This window comes from Pezoporus occidentalis, unplaced genomic scaffold (genome assembly GCF_034315485.1).
Source record: "Pezoporus occidentalis ecotype Australia unplaced genomic scaffold, CSIRO_AGI_Poc_V1 ctg136, whole genome shotgun sequence".
Classification (NCBI taxonomy): Eukaryota; Metazoa; Chordata; class Aves; order Psittaciformes; family Psittacidae; genus Pezoporus; species Pezoporus occidentalis.
Window position 1 is genome coordinate 1,791,507 of NW_026913168.1, and position 22,014 is coordinate 1,813,520.

General features: G+C 43.7%; 1 protein-coding gene across 4 annotated transcripts in view; it reads right to left on the bottom strand.

Moving 5' to 3' along the window:
* Nucleotides 1-303: 303 nt before the first annotated feature.
* The window catches only part of TAF3 (TATA-box binding protein associated factor 3), a 117,480-nt gene continuing 95,769 nt past the window's right edge, over nucleotides 304-22,014 (bottom strand). For all 4 annotated transcript variants that reach the window (XM_062609324.1, XM_062609327.1, XM_062609325.1 and 1 more), the window contains 4 exons: nucleotides 19,858-19,940; nucleotides 4,444-4,699; nucleotides 1,215-1,321; nucleotides 304-476 (listed from right to left, as the gene is read on the bottom strand). In XM_062609324.1, coding sequence (XP_062465308.1) covers nucleotides 362-476; nucleotides 1,215-1,321; nucleotides 4,444-4,699; nucleotides 19,858-19,940 — 561 coding nt within the window. In that variant the 3' untranslated portion in view covers nucleotides 304-361. The remainder of the gene's footprint in view (nucleotides 477-1,214; nucleotides 1,322-4,443; nucleotides 4,700-19,857; nucleotides 19,941-22,014) is intronic.

The following is a 22,014-nucleotide window of genomic DNA, read 5'->3' on the forward strand; positions in this document are numbered from 1 at the left end:
GGATTAAGAACAAATGGAGAAGGAACAGGGCAGGTATCTGTATTTACAACATTCGCCTTTGTTGCTGCCGAGCCACAGGAGCGGGAGCGGGAGCATGAACTACCGAAGTCTTCATGTCACCCTGTGCAAATTGGTCTCGGTAGGTGAAAGACAGCATCAGAATGTACCAAAATCCAACCCCCACCCCGCTTGGATGGCCTGGGAAAAGCAACAGCCCCTGATGGAGAGCATCTCCTCACCCCTCATTCGCTCCAGAGTCATAACCCTGACCGCCGGTGACGCAGGGTGGGACAGGAGCTGCAGCCGAGTCAGGGCAGAAGGTGCCGCGGCAACCACGCTATATTGGTCCACTGCAGAGTCCTCAGTGTGCCCTGTGCTTCCTCTTCTTGTGTTTCTTATCCTTCTTTTTGTTGGCACACTTGGAGCAGAACCATTGCATCTCTTCTGGGGGTGCAGCCGTAATCCCAACGCAAGGCCTAGGAAGGATGGGAAAACACAACTTCAGCGGAGTAACGTTGCTTTTGTTTCTTACCCGAAGAAATGAAACTTTTCAGTGGGAGGCATTCAAATTAATTCCAGCTGTATTAATTCAAATGAATATAGAAATTACATTATCATTATCTTCATGATCGAACAGAAACCGAAAACAACACCTGCTTTGAAACAAATATTGAAAGGACACTCAGATAAGAAGTGTTATTTTAATAGAAGATAGAAGTGCACTTCCAGGTATAATAGGCTAGATTTAAAATAATATCAAAAGCTTCTTTAACATCTGCAGCAAAACTTATGATTTTATGTAGCTGTTTAAGAAAATGCCTAAAAAAGTGATTAATTCCCTCCAACCCTTTTATGAGAGCTGACATTTATATTACTTTGCATACAATGCTTCATAATTTGAAATGTCTCTCTGTATACACGATGCTCATAATCCTGGAGTTCTCACAGAATTGCCGGAATCAGCAATATTTCCCAGCAGTTTCCAACCCAAATGCCCATTAATTAAAAAGCAACTCTCCTTCACAGCTTGCAATCTGCTGCTTCAAATTCCACAGACACAGAGATAAAAATATCTCCCAGATGATTAAACTGGACACATTAAAACCTTTTAAATATTCCTGGCGTCAAAAACCATTACATAAAAAAGAAGGGCTTTTAACAACAGAGCCCCAGTCTGCCGAGGAGCAGCAGAAGAGGAGGGATGAGCAACTTACCAGTGATACCAATCGTCGCAGTCATCACAACCTATCATTGGACTGCCATCATCTGGCTTGTTACAGCCAGGACAGATCCAGATCTGGTTACCCCACTCGTCTCGGATCTGGTGCAAAGAAAAGGGAAGTCAGCTGGTTTTCAGGGCTAAGCAGGCAGCAAAACTGATATTTAATAGTTAATGCAATTCTTGCTTCTCTAGCACAGCGATTCGGCAGCCGCCGCTGTTCTGAATTCTCTGATCAGACGTGCTTGGCGTGATGTCTCAATTGATTTTCCTATGGTGTACATGACAAAAGCATGCATTTTTCTCTACTGTCCTGTAAACCAGTAAAGCCAGTTGCATTCACGTGCAGCAGGCAGGGCTTATGGACACAATTCCTTCTCTGTCTATACTACAGCAACTCTTAAATTCTACCCTGCTAATGGCAAGAGTGGGTACCGGCAGCCTCCCGTGGAGGATAGCAGCTTATATACACATAAAACATACAGTGCCATGTGTATATATTGCCGTATTACTTATTAGCCAAAGTCTTCAACTTCAGCTAGCTGATAAGATCAGGATATAAAAAAAGTTGTTACTGAGTAACTTTCCGTTCCCCCATGACATTTTTGTGGCAGTTCAATCCACTAAAGGGTAAAGGAAACAAGAAAGGCAGATCATTTACAGCATGAGGCAGCTGCTCACTGGATTTAGCATATTCAGAGCTTTATGATTTAGATGTTTATATCCTGATTTTAAAGCTGATTGATTGCAATAATCATTCCTGTCTGCTTGACTGAGTCTTGGGGGGGTCATGAAGATGATGAGAAGGGCTGGAGCACCTCTCCTACAGAGCCAGGCTGAGAGCTGGGCTTGTTCAGCCTGGAAAGGAGAAGGCTTTGGGGAGACCTCAGAGCAGCCTTCCAATACCTTTAAGTGTCAATCACTATGAGGGTGGTGAGGTAATAGAACAGGGTGCCCAGAGAAACTGTGGCTGCCCCCATCCCTGGCAGTGTTCAAGGCCAGGTTGGATGGGGCTTGGAGCAACAGGGCCTAGTGGGGTTGAAACCCTATGGCAGGTTGGAACTGTATGAGCTTTAAGGTCCCTTCCAACCCAAACCATTCCATGATTCTATAATCTAATCTCCCATCTGCAAAGTCATTTTAAGTTGGTAGAGAAGCATCTGCTGTGCTTGGTGTGAAGAGGTTTGCAGTCATTGCTGTGGGGTGATGCTGCTGGGCAGAGGGAGATGCTGGGCTGTGGTGCGGGCTGTTGGGCTGACAGCTACAGCCCTTTACTACCTACTTGAGCAACGTGGATGTACCCACACCATCCACCATCCTCCAGCACAGGCACCGGTGGTGCTGGGTGCAGGCAGCACTGCCTGATGTCCCATTGAAAAGAGATACCCTAACTTTCCCAAACTGCTGAATGAGGATGTTAAATATATTGCATCACTTCTCACTCCTCAGTGAGCCAAGGGTCGCGGAAGCAGAGACACCGTGTGATTGCTGAGTGCTATTTTAGTACAAACCACTGAGAGTTAATGATCAGAGCACCCTGACTGAGATGCTATCCTACAGGAAGATCCCACATCCTTTCTTTCTTCTTTTTAAACTCCTGTTCTCCCCTGCAGACGGAAGTTGCACACCTCTGTCACACTGGCTCCAATCTTATCTCTGGACAAGCTTTCCCATGCGACCTGGGGGAAACCATTTCATCATACTGTGTCCTGGATTCCCTTCATACAAGAGGCTAATAGTTAGTAATTATTCCCCAACCTCTCTCTCAGCTTTTGGACTTATAAATGTCTCCTATCAATCAGCAGTCTCTCTGACTGTGCACATAATTGGAGCCTAATGCAGTAAACCCCTGGTTTCAACTATAATGTTGCAAAAGAACTAACCTGGAGTCTACATGTCCTCTGAATTCCCTGTAAGTGTTACCACCAGAAGTACGCAGACAAAGTTCTAGGTTTTTCTTCTTTAAACTAACATAACCTCTAAATTATTCGCTTTACTGAAGAAAATGGGATGTAGTGCAGTATTCTGGTAATGCTCCTCTTTTAGAGTGCATTTCCAAGCTTGATGTGTAAGAGTTTCACTGTGTTTACACCTACGATACAGAAGGTGAGGATGTGTATCCTACACCCTGAAGATACGCACAGCCTATGTGAGGTCTAGTGCTGTAACTAACTCAGGAGTGAAATGTAGCAGCTGTTTAAATAGAAACCAGTAACATGATATACAACAGTTTAAGTCCAGCAGGGAAGAGCACTTTTTCCATTAAAAAAAGCAGGGTAGATTTACATTAGGAATCATTATAAAAACAGGAATTAAAAAAAAAAGAGGATATGCTGCAATTAAAGCACCACAAATTAATAAAAGCAAGTTTTAGCTGTTTCAAACGCTGAGTTTTTAAAGTGCTACCCACTACAGATGAGCAAGGTGTCACCAACCAAGCTGGAACTTGGCCAGGACAGGGAGGATAACGACACTGCTACTGTTGTTAATGGTATCTGCTGCTCTTGAGTGACCAGGAATGGTCAGGACTTCCATTTTACACTGCATCTAAAGCAGAAAGTTTCTGCCTGGAGGTATGTCCATGTCCTGTAGGGAATGTAGTTCCTACATCATGTTTGATGGAAGACTTCTCTAAAACAATGCAACCTTAACGCCGCCAGACAGAGGCCACGGTCACAGCCTCCGTCAAACAGACAGGCTAATGAACTACATACAGCCTTCCTGAGATGCACAAACATCTGCAATTTCTGTGTGCTGAGGAAGGCAGGAAAGAGATTTGTAGACTCGCCACATTTCAAACGAGGGCTAAGTCAAACTCTTGATGTTGTACCAGGTTTTGTACTTTACCTGACTGACAGCAAAATCTATGGCGAGTTTGACATTTGAGGTTTCAATTCAGTACTTATGAAAGCACCTATATAAAAATATTTCCACCGTCAAAAAAAGATGCTCAAACTCAGTGAGCAGAAAAAACCACGGGGAATATAACTGGATTTATGGAAACTCAAAACACTGAACTGGGAACAAAGGAAAAATTCAGTCCAAGTAGCAGTGTTTCAATGGTTATTAATCCCTCAAACCATGCACGGAAGCGAGGGAAGGATAAAGAGTGGCTTAATGAAGAGGAACATCACGAGGTACCACCAGTTTGAGAGGATGAGTCACCCAGGAGCTCAGCAACTCAAGGGAGGAATGGGGCAAACACGGCAGCGTGTGTAACCTACCACGTAAGTACTGACGGTCTCGGTCACCACGCTCCTGACCGGAGCTTTGGAGCCTCCTGCCGCCGAAACGGCTGGAGAGGGCGGTGGGATCAGGACTGGTGAGACGGTGGCTTGTGGAGGAGGAGGAGCTGGAGCTGGAGGAGGGGTGACATGAACGGGAGCCGGTACCGGTGATGGAACGGGTGGAGGAGTTTTGGGTCGGCTCACAGGCGTAGCAGGTTTGGCCTCTGGAGCTGGCACCACTTTGCTGATGACTCTGTAGGACCAAAAATGAGAGCTGTTAGAGCTGATGGGAAAACAACAATCACTGGCTAGATATGAGGAAAATATAGTACAGCTAATTCACATCAGCCTTGAGTCAGCAAAGAGGCTGTTTCAACCCAGCGCAAGGACTGTTGCACTGCTACACCCATCCACTGGACAGGACAATGCACAGAGCCACTGCAAAGCAAACAACAGGCCAGCCTGAACCACTCCATAGCTCCCTGTCATCCAAATATTCCTTGTGGCTTTATAAACCTTGTTTCGTTAAGTTTTATGACATTAGCTTGGTTTGTGGGAAGTACTGGAAAGGAAAGTTAATCAGCTGTGAACAGCACTGATTTTAATTTTCAAGCTGAGAGACGATACCATCCTCTTAACATCCTACATTAGGGGGTTCTCCAAATATTTGCTAGTTTGGTATTTCTCTCCCCAGATGTTTATGAGATCAGCAGTGGATCTAGTCAGGACAAATAAATGACGCACACTATACACTCTGCAGTTCAACTATTGCTACTTACTCAAGCAGCTGAAGTAGACAGGATGTAGCTCTAGTAAATACACAGTACAGAATAATCTTGCCCAGGAAGGGAGATACATAGAGGACCCAACGTTTATTAATGATGTTGATACACAGTGTTACTGATGTGTATGCAATTTAAGAAGGCAGAAAAAGCCCTTCCTATAAGGCTCTAGATTAAAAACTTAAAGAGAAGGAAAAGGATGCTTTAGAAAAAAAGACAAAAAACCCAAACAACCAAAAACCAAAACCCAGGATAGGTCTATTTGTTTTACCACATTTTGGTAAATAATTTAATGAATTTATTTATATTTGAATGGTAAGTGTGGGAGTGCACTCGATTTGTGATGGGACTGTATGAAGAAGGCAAATTAAAGAAAGGTTAGACATTCCAGAGAGGAGGATAGCTTAGAAAAGCAGAAAACCAGAGACATCAGTAGGAAAACCATGACCAAAATGAAATGGCACCAACTCCTGAGAACCAGGCAAGTCAAATGCTTGACTTTTCCACTGGGAACTTGACAGTCAACTTTAGAGTTTACTGACACCCTATTATGGTATTCAAAAGGCAGTATCACTACGATCAGAAACACTGCATTTCAAGTCAATAATCTGAGCCATCGTTTGAGAAAGGCTTGGAATTATACAGTATTTAATGCTTGGCTGAGATAATAGTGTTTTCCTCCCAAGATATTCCACTTGCACTACTAAATCAGAACTAGTTATAGTGAAAACAGTTAGCAAAAGGATGCAGAGCGATGGGTTTGGTATTCCTGCTTAACCTGGCAACTGCAGCATCACACCTACCTTCCGAGACCTACTCTGAGTGACTAGGGGAAGATAACCAAAACCTAGGAAGTTTAGAAGCTTAGAGTGGAGCAGAATCTGGAAAGTGTTAGATGATTTTCCACAGCAACACTGAAGCTACTCACAGCACTTGATGTCCTAGTGATTGCTTCAGGTACCTAACCTGGGAGCTCAGGCTCTTTATGTGTGTCAGTAAGGTGCAAGACTGTGAGTCAAAGGACAGGACTCCTCATTGATGTTGCCTGTGACTTGCAGAAGGAAGGAAGTCCTCTTATCAGGCCATCCTGGCTGCAACCTAGGCATCAAACCCAGCCTCTTTCTCCTGTTAGTGGGCTACATTCGAAAACCCACTGATACCTCCCACCAAGAAAGCTTTCTCTTTGGCTCCTGAATGTCCATGATGTGTTCCTGGTTCAATGAAAGTCTCAGCGTGTGGCTCCCTGGGGCTCTGCCACCCCAACTCAGATGAGCCTTCTGTGCCTTCCTCCTTCCACTGCTCCCCCCGAGAGCCCTGGCTCCCAACGCCAAATGCCTAAGACCTTGGCTTGTGGCAATGCTCCCATGGGTTGCAAAGTCACCCTCATGACTTGAGAGCCACCTCTCAATAAGGAATCTCAGCAATTGTAAGAGTGAGGAGACGGACGGAGAGCAAAATACGCGGCACAGCAAAAGCCGTTTGGACAGTCTCAAACATCATTACCCTTCTGTCCCTCTTGTGCCCCCTGCAAGTAAACAAAAGCCCTGCTACGAGCTCCTCAGCGAGTCAACCCTCCCCAAGTCTAGACTAGGGAATGTATTAGCTAATAGGATTTTAAACACAACTCCGCACACAGCGTCAACAGCTTTAAAGGCGTATGAGCTAACACAATCTGAATAAGAGTGACCATGCCCAGCTAACAGATGAAATTAAATGACACAGTTTCTTGGTCGAGATAAAGCCAAGTTTGCCTCCCGAGCAGGGTCTTGGGAGCCACTCTGTTAATAACTGCAGGAGCCACAAGGAACGCCACATACGAAATCCTCCAAAACTACAAATATTCATTAGCGGGCGACACACACTCATCGATTGGCTGGTTTGCTTCGAGTGTGCAATTAGGACGTGTTCACTATATAGGGCAGCTTGTTTATCTTGATTTCAGAGCTCAGTTATCAAAGCAGAAGATCGGCATTTCGGAGCACGCTTGGGCCTACCACTCCCTTGGGCTAATGAAGTTCAGAGACTTCAGGCTCCGGAGTGGAGAAATGAATGGCTTTGTGCTACACCATCAGAGGTGATGGAGTAATCCCAGCGAGGGTGGTTTAGCCTGTCCTCTATCCTGAAGAAGGGGCTGCATACACGGCAATATGGAGGTGGGGAGAAATCAAAGGGAAACAGCAGTCCCACGACTAATAATTAATGTTACTTCAGACTTGGAAGAGAAACCTGATATCAAAACACTATGTAAATGCTGGCGAGATTTATGAGCTCTGTTCTATAGACAGAAGTGAGGCACAGAGCATACTGCAAGCAGGCTGTACTCAATACAGCAGAGCTTCCACCCTCCTGGTACCTAGGGCCCTGCTAGGATTTAAGCTCTACATTTGGACATAACCATACAGATATCATTACCTTCTTTTCCAAGCATGTTTTCCATATGCTCCCCAAATCAGCACTTGTATATATTGAAGTTCACAAGTACAACACTAAATAAGACAAACTTTCACCTTCTTCCCCATCCCAATCCCAAACGTCTAAAACTGAGGCTGGATTAATTATTTTGGAGTAATCAAACACAAATGAACATCAACAACCATTAACACACTCAGAGTCTTGACACAAGGACTGTACTCCTCTGCAGCCTGTTTGCCTGGCAATGTATCACACACATGTTCTACACTGGAAGGTACAAAGTCAGTTAAATGCTTCTGAATCAAACCAGTTCCTCCAGAATGAAGGGGTATGAGAAAACCCAAGTGTTCACTTATAACTGAACACAGGCATCAGTACACCTCTTTGTAAAGGTGGAGCAAATGAAACCCCATTTGAATCGTTACTCTGGGGCAATCATCAAGATAGAAAAGACCCTATCAAGGCCAGGTTGGACACAGGGGCTTGGAGAAAGCTGCTCTAGTGGAAGGTGTCCCTGCCCGTGGCAGGGGTTGGAGCTGGATGAGCTTTAAGGTCCCTTCCAACCCAAACCACTCTGTGGTTCCATGAATCACCCCATTCACAGCTTCAGATCCAGACCCAAACAGGACGAAAATGAAGTGCTGGCTTGCAGGCAAAGTGCAAATTCTACCAAGACTTTAAGTGTCACAACAGGTCAGTTGGTTTATGATCCGCTCTAACTGGCATGACCTGTAAAATGCCACATCTGGAGCAAAATGAGGCTCTAAAGTGTGAAATGGTTTCCTGCCTTTGGAAGTAATTTATTTGATTCCATTCTGATCCTTACATCTGAAAGCCCCGTTGACTGCTTCCCATAAACACAGGGAACAGACATGTGCACCAAATGGAAATGGCTTTTCAAAACCAGGATGTGAGCCACAGGGCTGAATGATTGCTATGGGTGATGAGCTCCCAAAACCTGCTGTATCGGGACTGCGAAAGGTCTGGGGAAAAATCACAGCAATCTTTGTTTCTGAGCTCCACGGAAGCTGGTTCTCTGCCCAAAGGGAAAACAAGTTTGAAAAGTCCTAATTCTTTAATGAACCCATGACTCATTTTTAAGCAAGGAGCTAAAGGGGTCTTTGTACATCAGAAAGTGACACCATCAACTGCACTGACTAATCAAAACTAGTACCACTCACTGGGATTATTACAAGTGATATTATTATCTATTAGCATTCACATTCCCCTTGTTGATATAACTTCCTTGATGCCAGAAAATTAAGTGGGGCAACTGTTTTATTACTGAAGAATCTCACACCTGGAACTGAGATTGTTGTATCAGACAAAACCCCTAAATATTCTAAGACCTATGGGTAGAGTGTCAAAACCACCCAGGGGGATTCAGAAGATTTCCATATGGTTTAGATTCCTCACAGATTAGAAGTATTCTGAAAATTGTATTCCAAGCCTGGAGCAGAATCAGTGTAATTTAAGCTGTGTAATGTAGGCTAATTCCCATATTACTTTTAGAAAGGGAAATTTCAGTTTTTATCTCTTATGCCCTGCTGAATATTTCATTCTGTGCAAACAAGTCGTACTGGCAAATAACGAGCTCCAGAAATACACATAGTGACCAGATTCATGCATTTGGAGAGTGCCAAAATGCATCAAACCTCCTGTGGAGCCCCTGGCAATTCTGCAAGTGAAAAGGCTGCGGTACTTACACTTGAAATGTAAAAAAGATATAAATAATTAATTTGGTAAGCTGGCTGAAACGTGATATTCCCCTCTATCAAGGAAAATGAACTCCGAAGGCTTATCCCAAGATATCACTTCTGTGGGCTGTGCTTGGTCTCATACAGACAGCACAACTTGCACGTTGTTGACCTTCAGTGGTGCACATGGAGCTCACCAGCCTATTCGCCATCACTATAGCAGAACCTCACAAACATCCACGGGCAAATGAGGCTAGGGATTTCACAGGCACCATGTCACCCAGTCCCATTCACAAGCTTATTGACCTTCATCTTAAAACTGGTTATCTGTTTTGTCCCCACCATCGTTACCCTGTTTCGGGACCTCACTGCTCTGGTGGCACAACAACCTCTTTTGATTTCCAGCCTACATTCATAGCCACCTAAGTCCCATTTGTTTTTGTGCCAACATTCTTCTTTAGCTTAAATTGCTTTCTCCCTCCAAAATGTTTACTTGCCTGAGGTATTTGTAGCCAGCAATCATATCACCTCTTCACATGCAAGACTAAACTCATGAAGTTGCTCTCCTCCCCTATCAGCTGTCATAATATAGACCCCCCTATGCTCCAAATAACACTGCTCCAAGCTCTCCTCTGCATCTGCTCTTCCCAATTCATCCCTTCTTCAAGAGTTGAATATAACATTTCAGATGAAGTATCAACAGATTCTCATACGATGACCATAATGATACACCCACTGATCAGCTCTTTACTTCTGGCTGAAGTTTCTAATGGGTAGAATTTGCTTCAAAAGCAAAGTCTTAACTGCAATTTGTCTTCTACTGAATTAAACACCATCTCTGCCTTCTACCTAAGGGGATCCAGCTCTTCGTCAGATTCATCAGATCCTCATTTGTACTGACACAGTCTTTCAACCTTACTGCCACAAAGACATCACTGTTCTATCTCCTTCTGTGACAAAGTTCTAAATGAAATTTAAATGAAATTAAATCAAACCAGTCCTAAAATCCATCCCTGAGCATGTTCACTAGTAACCTCCTCTCTGGTTAGATAAGCTCTCTTACAGCTCTCCGCTGCTATCTTCCTTCGAGTTAGTTCCTCACTGCCGAGCAGCTCCTCTACTAATCCTGTCTCGGCCAGCTTCTCTAGGAATGTCCTGTGTGACAGTATTAAATGTTCTCCTGAAACCCATCTTTTTTTGCCATCATCTATTCATCCCTTAGAAAGCATTCCTTCTTCCAGCGGTAGGACAGATGTCGACTTTGTCCCATCGGTACGCATGTGAGTGTCTCACCTCTTCTTCATCACAGATGAAACCTCCCCTTGGAGGGGAAGCGGTTTGATCCTGCACCCAGCCGCTGCTTCCCCAGTCCAGAAGAAATCATTCTGCAGTGGGAAGTGGAGGCAACTGCTCTCAGCACTGGTGGTGGAAACAGATACCCGAGGCACATGGCAAAAATGAGCACTGCCATTTGCAGGGACTGCCAACTGGAATGGCTCACCTAGAAAACCAGTTGCTTATCAAAGATTTGCTATCAATCAAGCCTGTTGGTGTGGTTCACTTCTGTTTTGTGTTTTATTCCATTATTTCCAAGAATGAACAGAGGATCATATGGAAAGTGATCTTTCTCTTCTTGGCTCATCCTCCATCTTCTCCCTGTCTTCATTTCCATGGTCCTCCTTCTTCCCTTCTTATTCGTTCAAGACACTTCACAACATTTCATCCAGTGTGACTCCACCTCCACAGTCTTTTGCCTTGGAGATGTAAATTCTTTGCTAACAGCCCTTTTCTCCTTAAGGTGTGATGCTTACTCCCAATGTCCTTTAGAAGGAGTTATTCATACAGTTCATTCCGTAGTCATTTTACTACAAGCACCCCACTCCTACAGGTAGAAAACACCATGTTTGAATCCATTAGGTCTTCAGTCCATCTCCTTTGGTCTATGGACATTTGCGCTCATGGAACTGAATTACAGGTTTTTTACTGTTTATTTTTCCATTACTTTAGGTAAAACAGAATCCTCTTGGCCTCCACCCTCTGCATCTGTTACACCAGCGTATTTCTCCCAATAACCACAAGCACTTTGCTTGTGATGACTCCTAAATCTTCCTCCCGTTCTTTCTCACCATCCTGACTTACACCTTGGATGGTTCACTGCCAGTCTGACAAAACGAAACTGAGCTGGTAGTGTCTTGGTATCTTTCATCTTCTTTTCCCTTATCAACAAGAACATGTTGCTCAGAGCTCCGATGTGAAAACCACCTGGCATTATCCCCTCTGCTGAGCTCTAGACTGCAACACCAGAAGCTAGCAAAACACGTTTATGCCAATGAGCTCTTTGCAAGCATTCTCTTATGTGCTCCCTGAAAACTGCCCTTTATTGTAATTGCTCTGGGACATGCTATGGGACACATGATCTAGAAGTTGGTCCATAAACCAGTCCTACATCTACCCTTTCCAATGGCAATTAATCTAGAATCCTAATTATGCAGAAAATTATGCACAATGGGTTTAGAAACCTCTAAAACTGTAATTTCCAGCTTGTTACTGAGACATGTTTTTGAAAGAACCAAGTGAGATGGTCAGTCCTGAGCCTGGAGGCTCCACAGAGCTGCTCACAGGACAACTTCCCCAAATTCAGGTAGGACCATCTTTTGCCTATATGTCTACGGATGGCTATTTCTGCACATCCTTCTTGTCCACATCCAGCTCTCATAACACGAACTAAATTCAGATAGGATCATCTTTTGTTTATGTGTCTATGGATGGCTATTTCTCTACGTCCCTCTTCTTCACCCCCATCTCTCCATGTAACATGAATCCTTGGGTCTATATAGTTTCCTCACGTTTGTTTAAAAACTTCAACAGAAGAGTGAATAAATGGCAGCACCTCTGTCAAGGACAAGAGCAAATCAGTACCTCCCTCTTGCAGTCATCTTCTACAGAGACAGGGTATTTTTCAAACAAATACCCATCTGCCTTTCTAATCTTTCACACATATTTGATCCACTTCTGTAGCGCTTTAGGAGGGCAGCTGCTCATGCCCATTTACACAAGCAACCCACTTCTGTGTCCAAACCTGCCTGAAGTAGGGTTTTCATAACTGTGGTATACATGTACAATTTCTCTACTCTTGAGCAATAAGCAGCAAAATCAAAGAATCGCACAGTAAGTTGTTTTGGTTTCTAATGACTCAAACCTTCCCATGGATTCACTTCTGGAGTCATCACCCAATGTGGCCAGCAGCAAAATGAAAAGCATTTGCCACAGCCTAACATCTGCCATAAACAGGATGAATAATTAGCTGGGGTGGCTTCAGCAATTAAAAAGGAAGAAAAAAGCGAAGGACTACATCTGAAGTTGGGAATAACACTCAAGAAAGACAAAACTCTTCTAAATTACACCTAGAAATACAAACAAAGCAGATTATTTACTTGTTTTGGCAAAAGGGATATAGTATTCCTTGCATTTTTTCATGTAAAAGCTGCAATCCTGCAGCAAGGGAGAGCCTGCGGAACCTCCAGTGAAGTGAATGAGACTTTCGGATGGATACAAGACCACACATGGGGATTTCAGTGCAGGACTGAGGCCAAACTGTTAAGCTAAAGAAGAACCATCGGGAAAGGGACATGAATCATACCTGAGACAGTATCTTTGGTAAAGTATGTTCAGCATTCAGCACTGGAAATCAGTCCTCCAGCTCTTCGAATTTAAAAGACCACAGAACAGAAAAATGCAGGTATGGGTATGTACACACAAAGATTTATGTAAAGATCACTGGCATTCCTCAAGCACACCTCTGCAGCCGTGGAGAGGAGCAGGATCATTTTTCATTCCTCTGCCTCCTCACTTAGGTGGTCTATTGAGCAGATCAGAAATCATTTCACCATTACACGCTCTTTTACAGCCAATGTGGGATTGACACCCAGAGAGTTAATTCTGTCAGCTCACGGTTAACACAGCCTTCCTCTGCTCAGGGCTGCACTGTAAGGTAATTGGGATCCCAGTTAGTACTGCAATAAACAGGCTTTTGCTGCCTGGATGCTCCTGTTTACTTTTGCCAAACAGCATTTACCCTTCTAGGTTTTTCTCCCTGAAGTATCCCTTTTTTTCCTCTTTAATTCCACAATAAGTTCTCCTCCAGAGCTTTCTGTTGAATAAGCAACGTCTCGCAGGGTAACCAACACCACCCACAGCTGTGTCCCACAATAGCCCCATGCTGCTTGCATTACGTCTTTGGGAGGATTCGGTCACGGTGCCTTAACTGCTCCAAACACTGCTCTTATTCATCCGCATGTGTAGAAGGAGGGGCTTCCAACAGGATTCCTTTACCTGTTTCCCCACCACAAAACAGTGAAATAAATGCAATGGGTCATGAGCTACTTGGCTGGTAATGCAAACCTATGGCTTGACAAGTCAATAAAAAGTCAGTCCGTTCCTCCCCAGCCACACATAGGGAGCCAAGGCTACAGGCAAACAAATTGGATGTGCCCACCTCGGCAGGTTGGTGAACCCCATTATCCAGCTATTGTGGGCAAACACTGGGAAGACAGTAATCTAAATTATCAAAGTAGCTCTCCACTAAACAGCACTGAAAGTTTAACAGTTTCACACAGACTGATTTCTCCATGCAAGAACAACCCTATAAAAAACCAAAGCATCGGAATAGCCTGTGAAGGTCACTGTAAAAACAAGATGCATCCTTGGTAGCTACATAGGGCAGATTCTAGTTTAACTGAAGCTAACAGAAAAACCCTGTCTTAGGTATCTACCTTTCCTTTTCATAACTCCCAGGGAGCTTAAGCAGTCTTAAAACCCCACATATTCATGTTACAGGAGCAGCTACAGATCCCCAGTGAACTTAAGGGAACATCAACATGGCCCTTGCCCAGTTTCTTGCTTTCAACCAGGTCCATCAAAAGCTTATCAATGGATTTGCTAATACCTTCTCCCTCTCTCCTTCCTTGGTGCCATTACCTATTTAAAGTCTGACTGTATATGTGTGTACGTAGTCTCCCCAAGAAAACTCAACCTCTGGAGAGTCTGCAGCCCAACTCTCACATCAGTCAAGCTCGCTGCAGATAGAAGATCCATCATTTAGGCATCTATTTTTGGAGCGCATTACACTATAATAAATCTGGTGGTGCTCTGCATGCTGCAGGTCAGCTAATAAAGTTTTACAGGGTTTTATAAGGCATAAATAAAGAACTGTTTTAATGCAATTCTGTAGTTGCACATAACAGATCTTGAGCAAGGAGCAGCGACAATTTAAACCATGTACAGGGATGAGAAATAAAGTCCTCCAACAGTCCAGCTGCGTTTCAGGCAGGGTTAGAGCTTCAGTGAAGAGATTTTCTCAAGCTGCGTTTCCTTTCAGGATTCCACGTTTTCAAACACGCGTTATTTTGGCAAGTTACAGAAACAAATGTGATTGGCATCTTACTGTAGTAGAAACTGTGGCTGCCTCATGCCTGGCAGTGCTCAAGGCCAGGCTGGACAAGGCTTGGAGCAAGCTGCTCTAGTGGAAGGTGTCCCTGCCCGTGGCAGGGGGTTGGAACTGGGTGAGCTTTAAGGTCCCATCAAACCTAAAGCATTCTGTGATTCTTAGACAGACAATCACTGAAACTCAGTGTGATACAACAGGTTCCCCTTTCCTCTTAGTCCCAAATACACACTTCTAGACCACCAGTATTACATAGAGAGGTCACATCTACTGGCCACAAAACAATCTGATCTATATTGCCCCTTGGTTTTGAGATTCCCTACAGAGGATGTCAGCTCTGCGGGTGGCTTTTGTTGTGGGGATATCATGCAGTTGAGTGAGCCTCCAAATGAACATCAGTTAGGCTGATAATATCCTACCAAGCGATAAAAAGCTTTAGTGAAGTCAATTAAATATCTGGATAACAAAGATTTCTCTATCCCTTAATCCTTTTAGGATTTTATTTTACAATCCACAGGTTATTCGATACACATTTTTATAGACACACATATCTGAGCACGTGTGCCTTTTGTTTTTGGAGAAAGACACCCATCTATTCACTTTAAAAATACCTAAGACAAGGGGCAACTTCGTTAGAGCAGCAGGTCAGGTTTACAAGTTAAACACTGTTAAAATACCTGTCTGTCCCCTTCTTACGTCTGGTTTCCAGGTTCCTCTGCTGAAGGCAGAGCTGTGATACCATGAAGTACAAGTGTGGAGCAAAGGCCTGAAATGCTAAGGCAAATATATATCCTGCTTCTAAGTCACAGAAGCACTGAATGTCAGAAGCCATGTGTTTTTTCTTAAGACCTGTATTTAAACGCAGAAGAAATTTATCAGAAGTATCAAAAATTACAGCACGTGCTTTAGCTGAGGTTTATATCCACTGTGGTAGTAGCTGGAATGTCAACGCCTCATCAATAGATAGGCTTACAAAAAGTTATGTGCATGAAGAACAGCGAGGCAAGAAGAAACCATGATGCAGCTGAGTAACAGCATTAAATTCTGCTCATCATTTGCAGATGACTTAAAATTTAGAAGCCTATACTAGCTGTGGGTTTCTGTTTTGTTTTGTTTTGAAGAAGATAGCATCTCTAGTTCCTTCCTATACTAACTCAGTTAGCAATCTACCTTGATAACACTGGAATGGAAAAGAAAAACCCCAGTCAAAAAAAACCCCTTCTGACATATCATTCAAATCATATCTCAAAAGGTGGTCATAAATATTTTAGAACCCAAGCAAACCAATAAGAGCCAGGCCCATTAAAGGATAAGATCTTTTACAACAAATTAAATAAAACAATTTATTGAAGCCTGGACTTGAGATAAACTAGATTTACTAGCTGACCTTTTATTCATTTAAAGAACAAAATTAGCTCTAATTGCATTAGAATGGAATCCAGTAAATTTCTTCTAATGTGGCATCCATGCAAGTATTGCTGTAATTGTTTACAACAAAGATGGAAATGCTTTGATTAGAATCTACTTTCTTCTTGTTTTACTGTGCAGTTAAAGCACTTGCAAAAACCTCTTAATGTACAAGAGTTTTTCCAATATTGGTTTATCCATCCTTCCGCAAGGGTACATTTTCATGTCTGTTAACCTTACATTATTAATAGCTGTCTCTTTTCAACTGATGCATGTTGTAAGGATATTTGCACACCAGACAAGATCGGATGCAGGTATCACTTTGAATCTAGGAGCAATATGTGTTCATTTTCACAGAAAAAGACTTCTCTGCTGCTGCCATCACTGCTTTGTATATTGGTCCAAGCAGAGGAGCCAAGAAGTGAAATGATAAGAGAATAAACTGTTTGCTGCACTGCAAAGGCATTTTCCTCACCACTGCAGTTTATTTGAGTAATCTCACGCTGCTGTTGTTGTGCTGTGTTTATGGTGTGATGGGAATCTCCATTTCAAGCACCATCAATCTGACACTTTCTCTTCAGGCACCTGAAAGACTTCATGGCCTCACCAAGAGCTGTAAGTACTTCCATTATAGAGAATGTTTTAGATGTAGTCCATAGGATTCCAGACTGCTTTGTGTTTGAAAGGACCTCAGAGCTCATCCAGTTCCAACCCCCTGCCACGGGCAGGGACCCCTTCCACTGGAGCAGCTTGCTCCAAGCCCCTGTGTCCAACCTGGCCTTGAACACTGCCAGGGATGGGGCAGCCACAGCTTCTCTGGGCACCCTGTGCCAGCGCCTCAGCACCCTCACAGGGAAGAGCTTCTGCCTAATCTCTAATCTAAATCTATCCTCTTCTTTTGAGTTCTCCTAAACAAACCAACCTCCAGTTCAATGGGTACTTAAGTACTTCCAAAAGCTTCCAAACATCTCCGACAAAGGACACTGAAATAACTCATTATTCCATGTGGTTTTTACTCATCGAATTCTATGAATCCCAAAGCACTTCTCTCGTGCCTTTTCATGAGATTGATCCTCGGACATCCTCAGACAATCCATGCTAGTAAACCCCAGAGACACACTAACCGAAACACAGCATTTCTATGTGATCATTCCAAATATTCAGCACTTCATTACCAACACAGATGAAACACAAGCAAGTTTCACTTTCCTTTACACATGACAAAAGCTTTGGTTTCCGCCTGTTAGGAGCTACTTAAAAGGTTGATGATCCTACTATGGTGTTTTCAACTAATAATTTTAAATAGAGGTTGCAGAGACTTCTGGTGTTACTTCAGAGGCCGAAGCCACACAGAGAGCTATGTAATGCTTTGCCTTAGAGCCACACCAGCTCCTTTCATAATGGTTACAATACATGAAAATTTAAATATGCTCCAAGTTTAGAATGAATTTTGATTGTTGAGGGTGAAAGCAAAAGTATTATTTAAAGCAGGACACCTCCACTGCAAGCTCTGCACAGTAGACAGTGGGTCGACACACAACACAGATCCCAGAGACACGTGGCACAAACTGTATTTACTTGTGTAACGGCAAATGTCTTCCCAGATTTTGCCTTGAAAAACTATGGAAAAGTCCCCAAAGCTATTATGAAGCTCCAATTTCCTGTTTGCTATTAGCCAGAACATATGACTGGGTGATTTACACCAGGACAACTCCAGGGGGCCACTGTGGTGGGCAGGGAGGAGATACTTCAGCTATAAAAAGGAAAGCAGTATGCAGATAGAGATGGAATACGAATGGCTCAAACCCTACTTGGTTATGCAGCTTAAAGCAGTCTCAAGGATGTGGAGAAGATGAAGTCCCCCTTGTGACACCCGAGGTCAGAGAGAATCATAGAATCACAGAATCAAGCAGGTTGGAAAAGACCTTTAAGACCAACCAGTCCAACCATTCCCCAGCACTGCCAAGGCCACCACTAACCTGTGTCACTAAGGGCCTTGTTTTTCAAATACTTCCAGGGGTGGTGATTCCACCAGTTCCCTGGGAAAAGATGGGGGTCAGCGTGCCACTAAGGATGCAGAAAGGAAACTGCAATAGAAGCAAGTTTCCCCAAAGGCTGTAAAACAAGATGTTGGTATCTCTGACACACTATGGGCTGGCAGGGCTGATGACGATGTACCCATATGATTCATAGCAGGCAGATGGAGTCTGAAGTCCCTTCGCAAAATGTGTGTGGGTATAGAAAGACTGGGGTCTTTCCATAGGGATGGAGATGGGAGGCAAAGTCAACTCTTTGGTGCTAAAACACGGCTTCAGAACTTTAACTTAGAACTTGTTCCTTGACAATACAGAATCATAGAATAGTTCGGGTTGGAATGGACCTTAAGACCATCAAGTTCCAACCCCTCTGCCATGGGTAGGGACACCTCACACTAAACCATGGCACCCAAGGCCTCGTCCCACCTGGCCTTGAATACTTGCCAGGGATGGAGCATTCACAACCTCCCTGATATGATTTAATTTCCCCCATATAAACACCTGTACAGTCATTGAAGAAGATGAGCTTAAGGGTATCCATAGTTCCTCAAGGAGGAAAATTAACCTGTGGGCTTTAAAGGGGCATGTGTCCGGATGTGCACATTCAAATCACAGACAGCAGGACAGACAAGTGTTGTGCGAAAGCTGGAGCTTTCATACAGCAACCTGAGGCACAGAAACTTTACAACATACTCAAATATTGTGAAAGAAAGCAAGCAGAAATGGCTGAAGAGCAGGAATCAGCCCTGATGTTTGGGATGGGGGTGCCCCATAGAAACCAATTATGGAAGTCCCTTAGCAACTTCAAACCAGTGAAAGTCACAGTTGCCTACTGTGGAGGAGTGGGACACCACAGAAAAAGAGAATAATCCTCAAAGATGCCATTTAACTTCTAAAGCAGAAAAATTAGCCATTAGGAGATTCAGTTCGTAAGAGCTCTAAAAGAGAAACAACTACATAATGTGATGAATGGAAAGGAAAGATTTGTCTGGGGCTCACACGTACCACCAGCCATTAAAACCAACACGAAAAAAGCGATTAAAAGAAACCCTTCACATACAGCACAGGCCCAGCCTAAAAAGGCCAGTGACGGTGTGGCTTCCCCAGCCTCTCCAGCTGCCCGTTTGTGCTGGATGATCTCAGTACAAAGTAACTATTATTTGTACAACAGCACCCAGTAATTAGGGAGCTAATGAACCGCCATGTGAAATGCGTTAGGTACGCTCATAAATAATCACCAACAGTTATAATGAAACAGACGTGCATAAAGGCACTCCAAGTGTTATGTTTTAAAGCATAAAACAACTGTTAGCTGAAGAGTGTTGTGAAACTTCGCTGTAGGTTACACTAGGAGTAACCATCCATTACAGAAACCTCACTAAACGTCACTGGAGGCATCATATGAGTCTAGATGGAGTCTTGTAATCCATGCCCTAGAAAGGCATGGAGTGAGAAACACAGCAGGATGGATGGATGGATGGAGGGATGGATGGATGGTCAAAAGATGTAATAGCTGTATCAATAATTTGCCACTGATTTTTAAGCATTTCCCACTGAAAATAAGAGCTGCCACAGGTTACAGAGCATGAACTGTGGTAAACATAAGCCCCAGAGATGGATTTATTTGTACTTACATCTTGTCTTGGCCTGCACCCACTCTTAATGTCAGCCGAGGAATAACTGGTGATGGAGCTGGAACAACTGGTTCCACCTTTATCTGTACAAGGGAACACAATCATCAATCAGAGACTGCAAGCAGACTCCCCAAATACATTAATTACATGAAAGCACTGATGAGTTCACCGGAGTCTATGAGCTTAATGAGACAGACCTCTGAGAGGCTGATCACTGCTCTCTCACGCTTCATGCTGTGGCATGGATGATGGTCAGAGTTTAGTTGGGAGTTCCCAACTGCAGCAGATCATAAATATCAATTCTAGACTTGAAACTTCATTGCATTTGCACCTCCTAGAGACACAAACCCCTCAGTATGCTTCTAAACAATGATCTGAAATGCTTTGACCTTAGTACTCAGACTCGATAGATACCCATTGGTGTCTGCATTTCTGAGATGGAAACTTAATCATTTCCCAGGTTCCTCATGTAAGTGTACGGTGACCCTCTTGAACTAAAAGCAGACACAGAGGAAGCAAATAAAACCCAAGCACCAACACTGGATACTTTATGAAAGTGCTTATCCACATAGGTATAAGTGAACCATTGTTTTTCAATGCAATTAGACTGAGGCTTCTAATGGCTATTTTTCAAATGGCCCAGTTTCCAACCTCAGTTTCTGGTGGAATTTAAACCTCTTGAGTATGTCCTTAAGCTCTTTGAATTGGTGTCTGCCAAAGTTACCAAGTCCCATTGGGCTACTGCTTTGCACAGTCTGCACAGAATCATCTCAGATTTTACAGTTGACACTAATGATTCTCCATACATAAGATGCTCAACTTATATCCATATATAAGTGTATATACATTATCTATGTGTATATATAGATAGAAAGGGAGACTGATCTCATTTTAAGCATGTGCATCATCACATTTAATAAAATAACCACTTAGCTGAATCTGATCCAGGAACTTACAAGAGACAGAAATAGTCTGCATCCACTAAATGGAAACGTGAGCAAAACTCAGGGGGAGACATCTGCTTTGGAAAGCTTTCATAGAGAAAGGGGGCAAACGATCCATTCAAGGCACAGAAAGCAGCGCAGGAGGCAGCAGGCCAGGGTGGGAGGACTCAGTTAGGACTTACATTGTGGAATGGCAATGACAAAGCCACGTGCCACATACCTTGCCCAGAGAACTGGAGTAGCTCATCTACTCCAGAGAGAGGAGGGCTGCAGCCTGAGTGGTATTTCTGTTGTGAACACAGTTACCCATGCTTTTCAGTGAAGCTCTCTATTGATATGTATTAGCTTACTCCACAGGCCTCTCTACTCTTTTGTTTATATGGCATGATTTCTTTGTTATGTCATTCCCCTGGAGTGCTGCAAAAGCTTTATTGCTCTGCAGCTCCTAATGCCTGCAACAATCCCACTGCCACTTCCCACAGGTACATCTCTTAACTGCTTTTCCAGCATCTTCACCTGTGGTGATGTCCAAGGGATAGAGGCATGGAACTGAACCCTGGGTACAGAGGGCTCAGGAACATGGCTTTGCACAGATTATCTTACCTCTTTTCCTGCACGTTTCTCCTCCTTTTGTAGTGCCTATTTTGAATACAAAGCTTTCTAGGACAGGCACTGCTGCTTAGCTTGCAGCGCACAGCACCGAAAGACACCTATGTCATCCATGCTTTGCAGGAAGGTCCTTTGTGTTGTTATTTGTGCACCACAAAGACAGAACCACAGCATGGCTTGGGCTGCAAAGGACCTTAGAGCTCATCCAGTTCCAACCCCCTGCCATGGGCAGGGATACCTTCCACTAAAGCAGGTTGCTCCAAGCCCCGTCCAACCTGGACTTGAACACTGCGGGATGGGGCAAATTGCTCCACACAACAGTGGTGTGGGTTCGTGCGGCAGAAGAAAAGCAAATAAACCACTTTTTTAAGCTCAGATACCCACATCACAGTCTCCCTGAGAGGAAAACTGTATTCCATGACAATCCTAAATCTCATCCTTTGATACAACACAAGAGGAAGCAATTTTCTACAACATGGGTTTGTGTGTAGGGTTTGCACAAGCAGAGCAGGGAGAAAATTAGGGAGCATTCACAGCCATACCCTGCATAGCCTGGTCCTCGATATCAGTGGTACGACTGTGATTCACGATCAGGGGCAGCTTA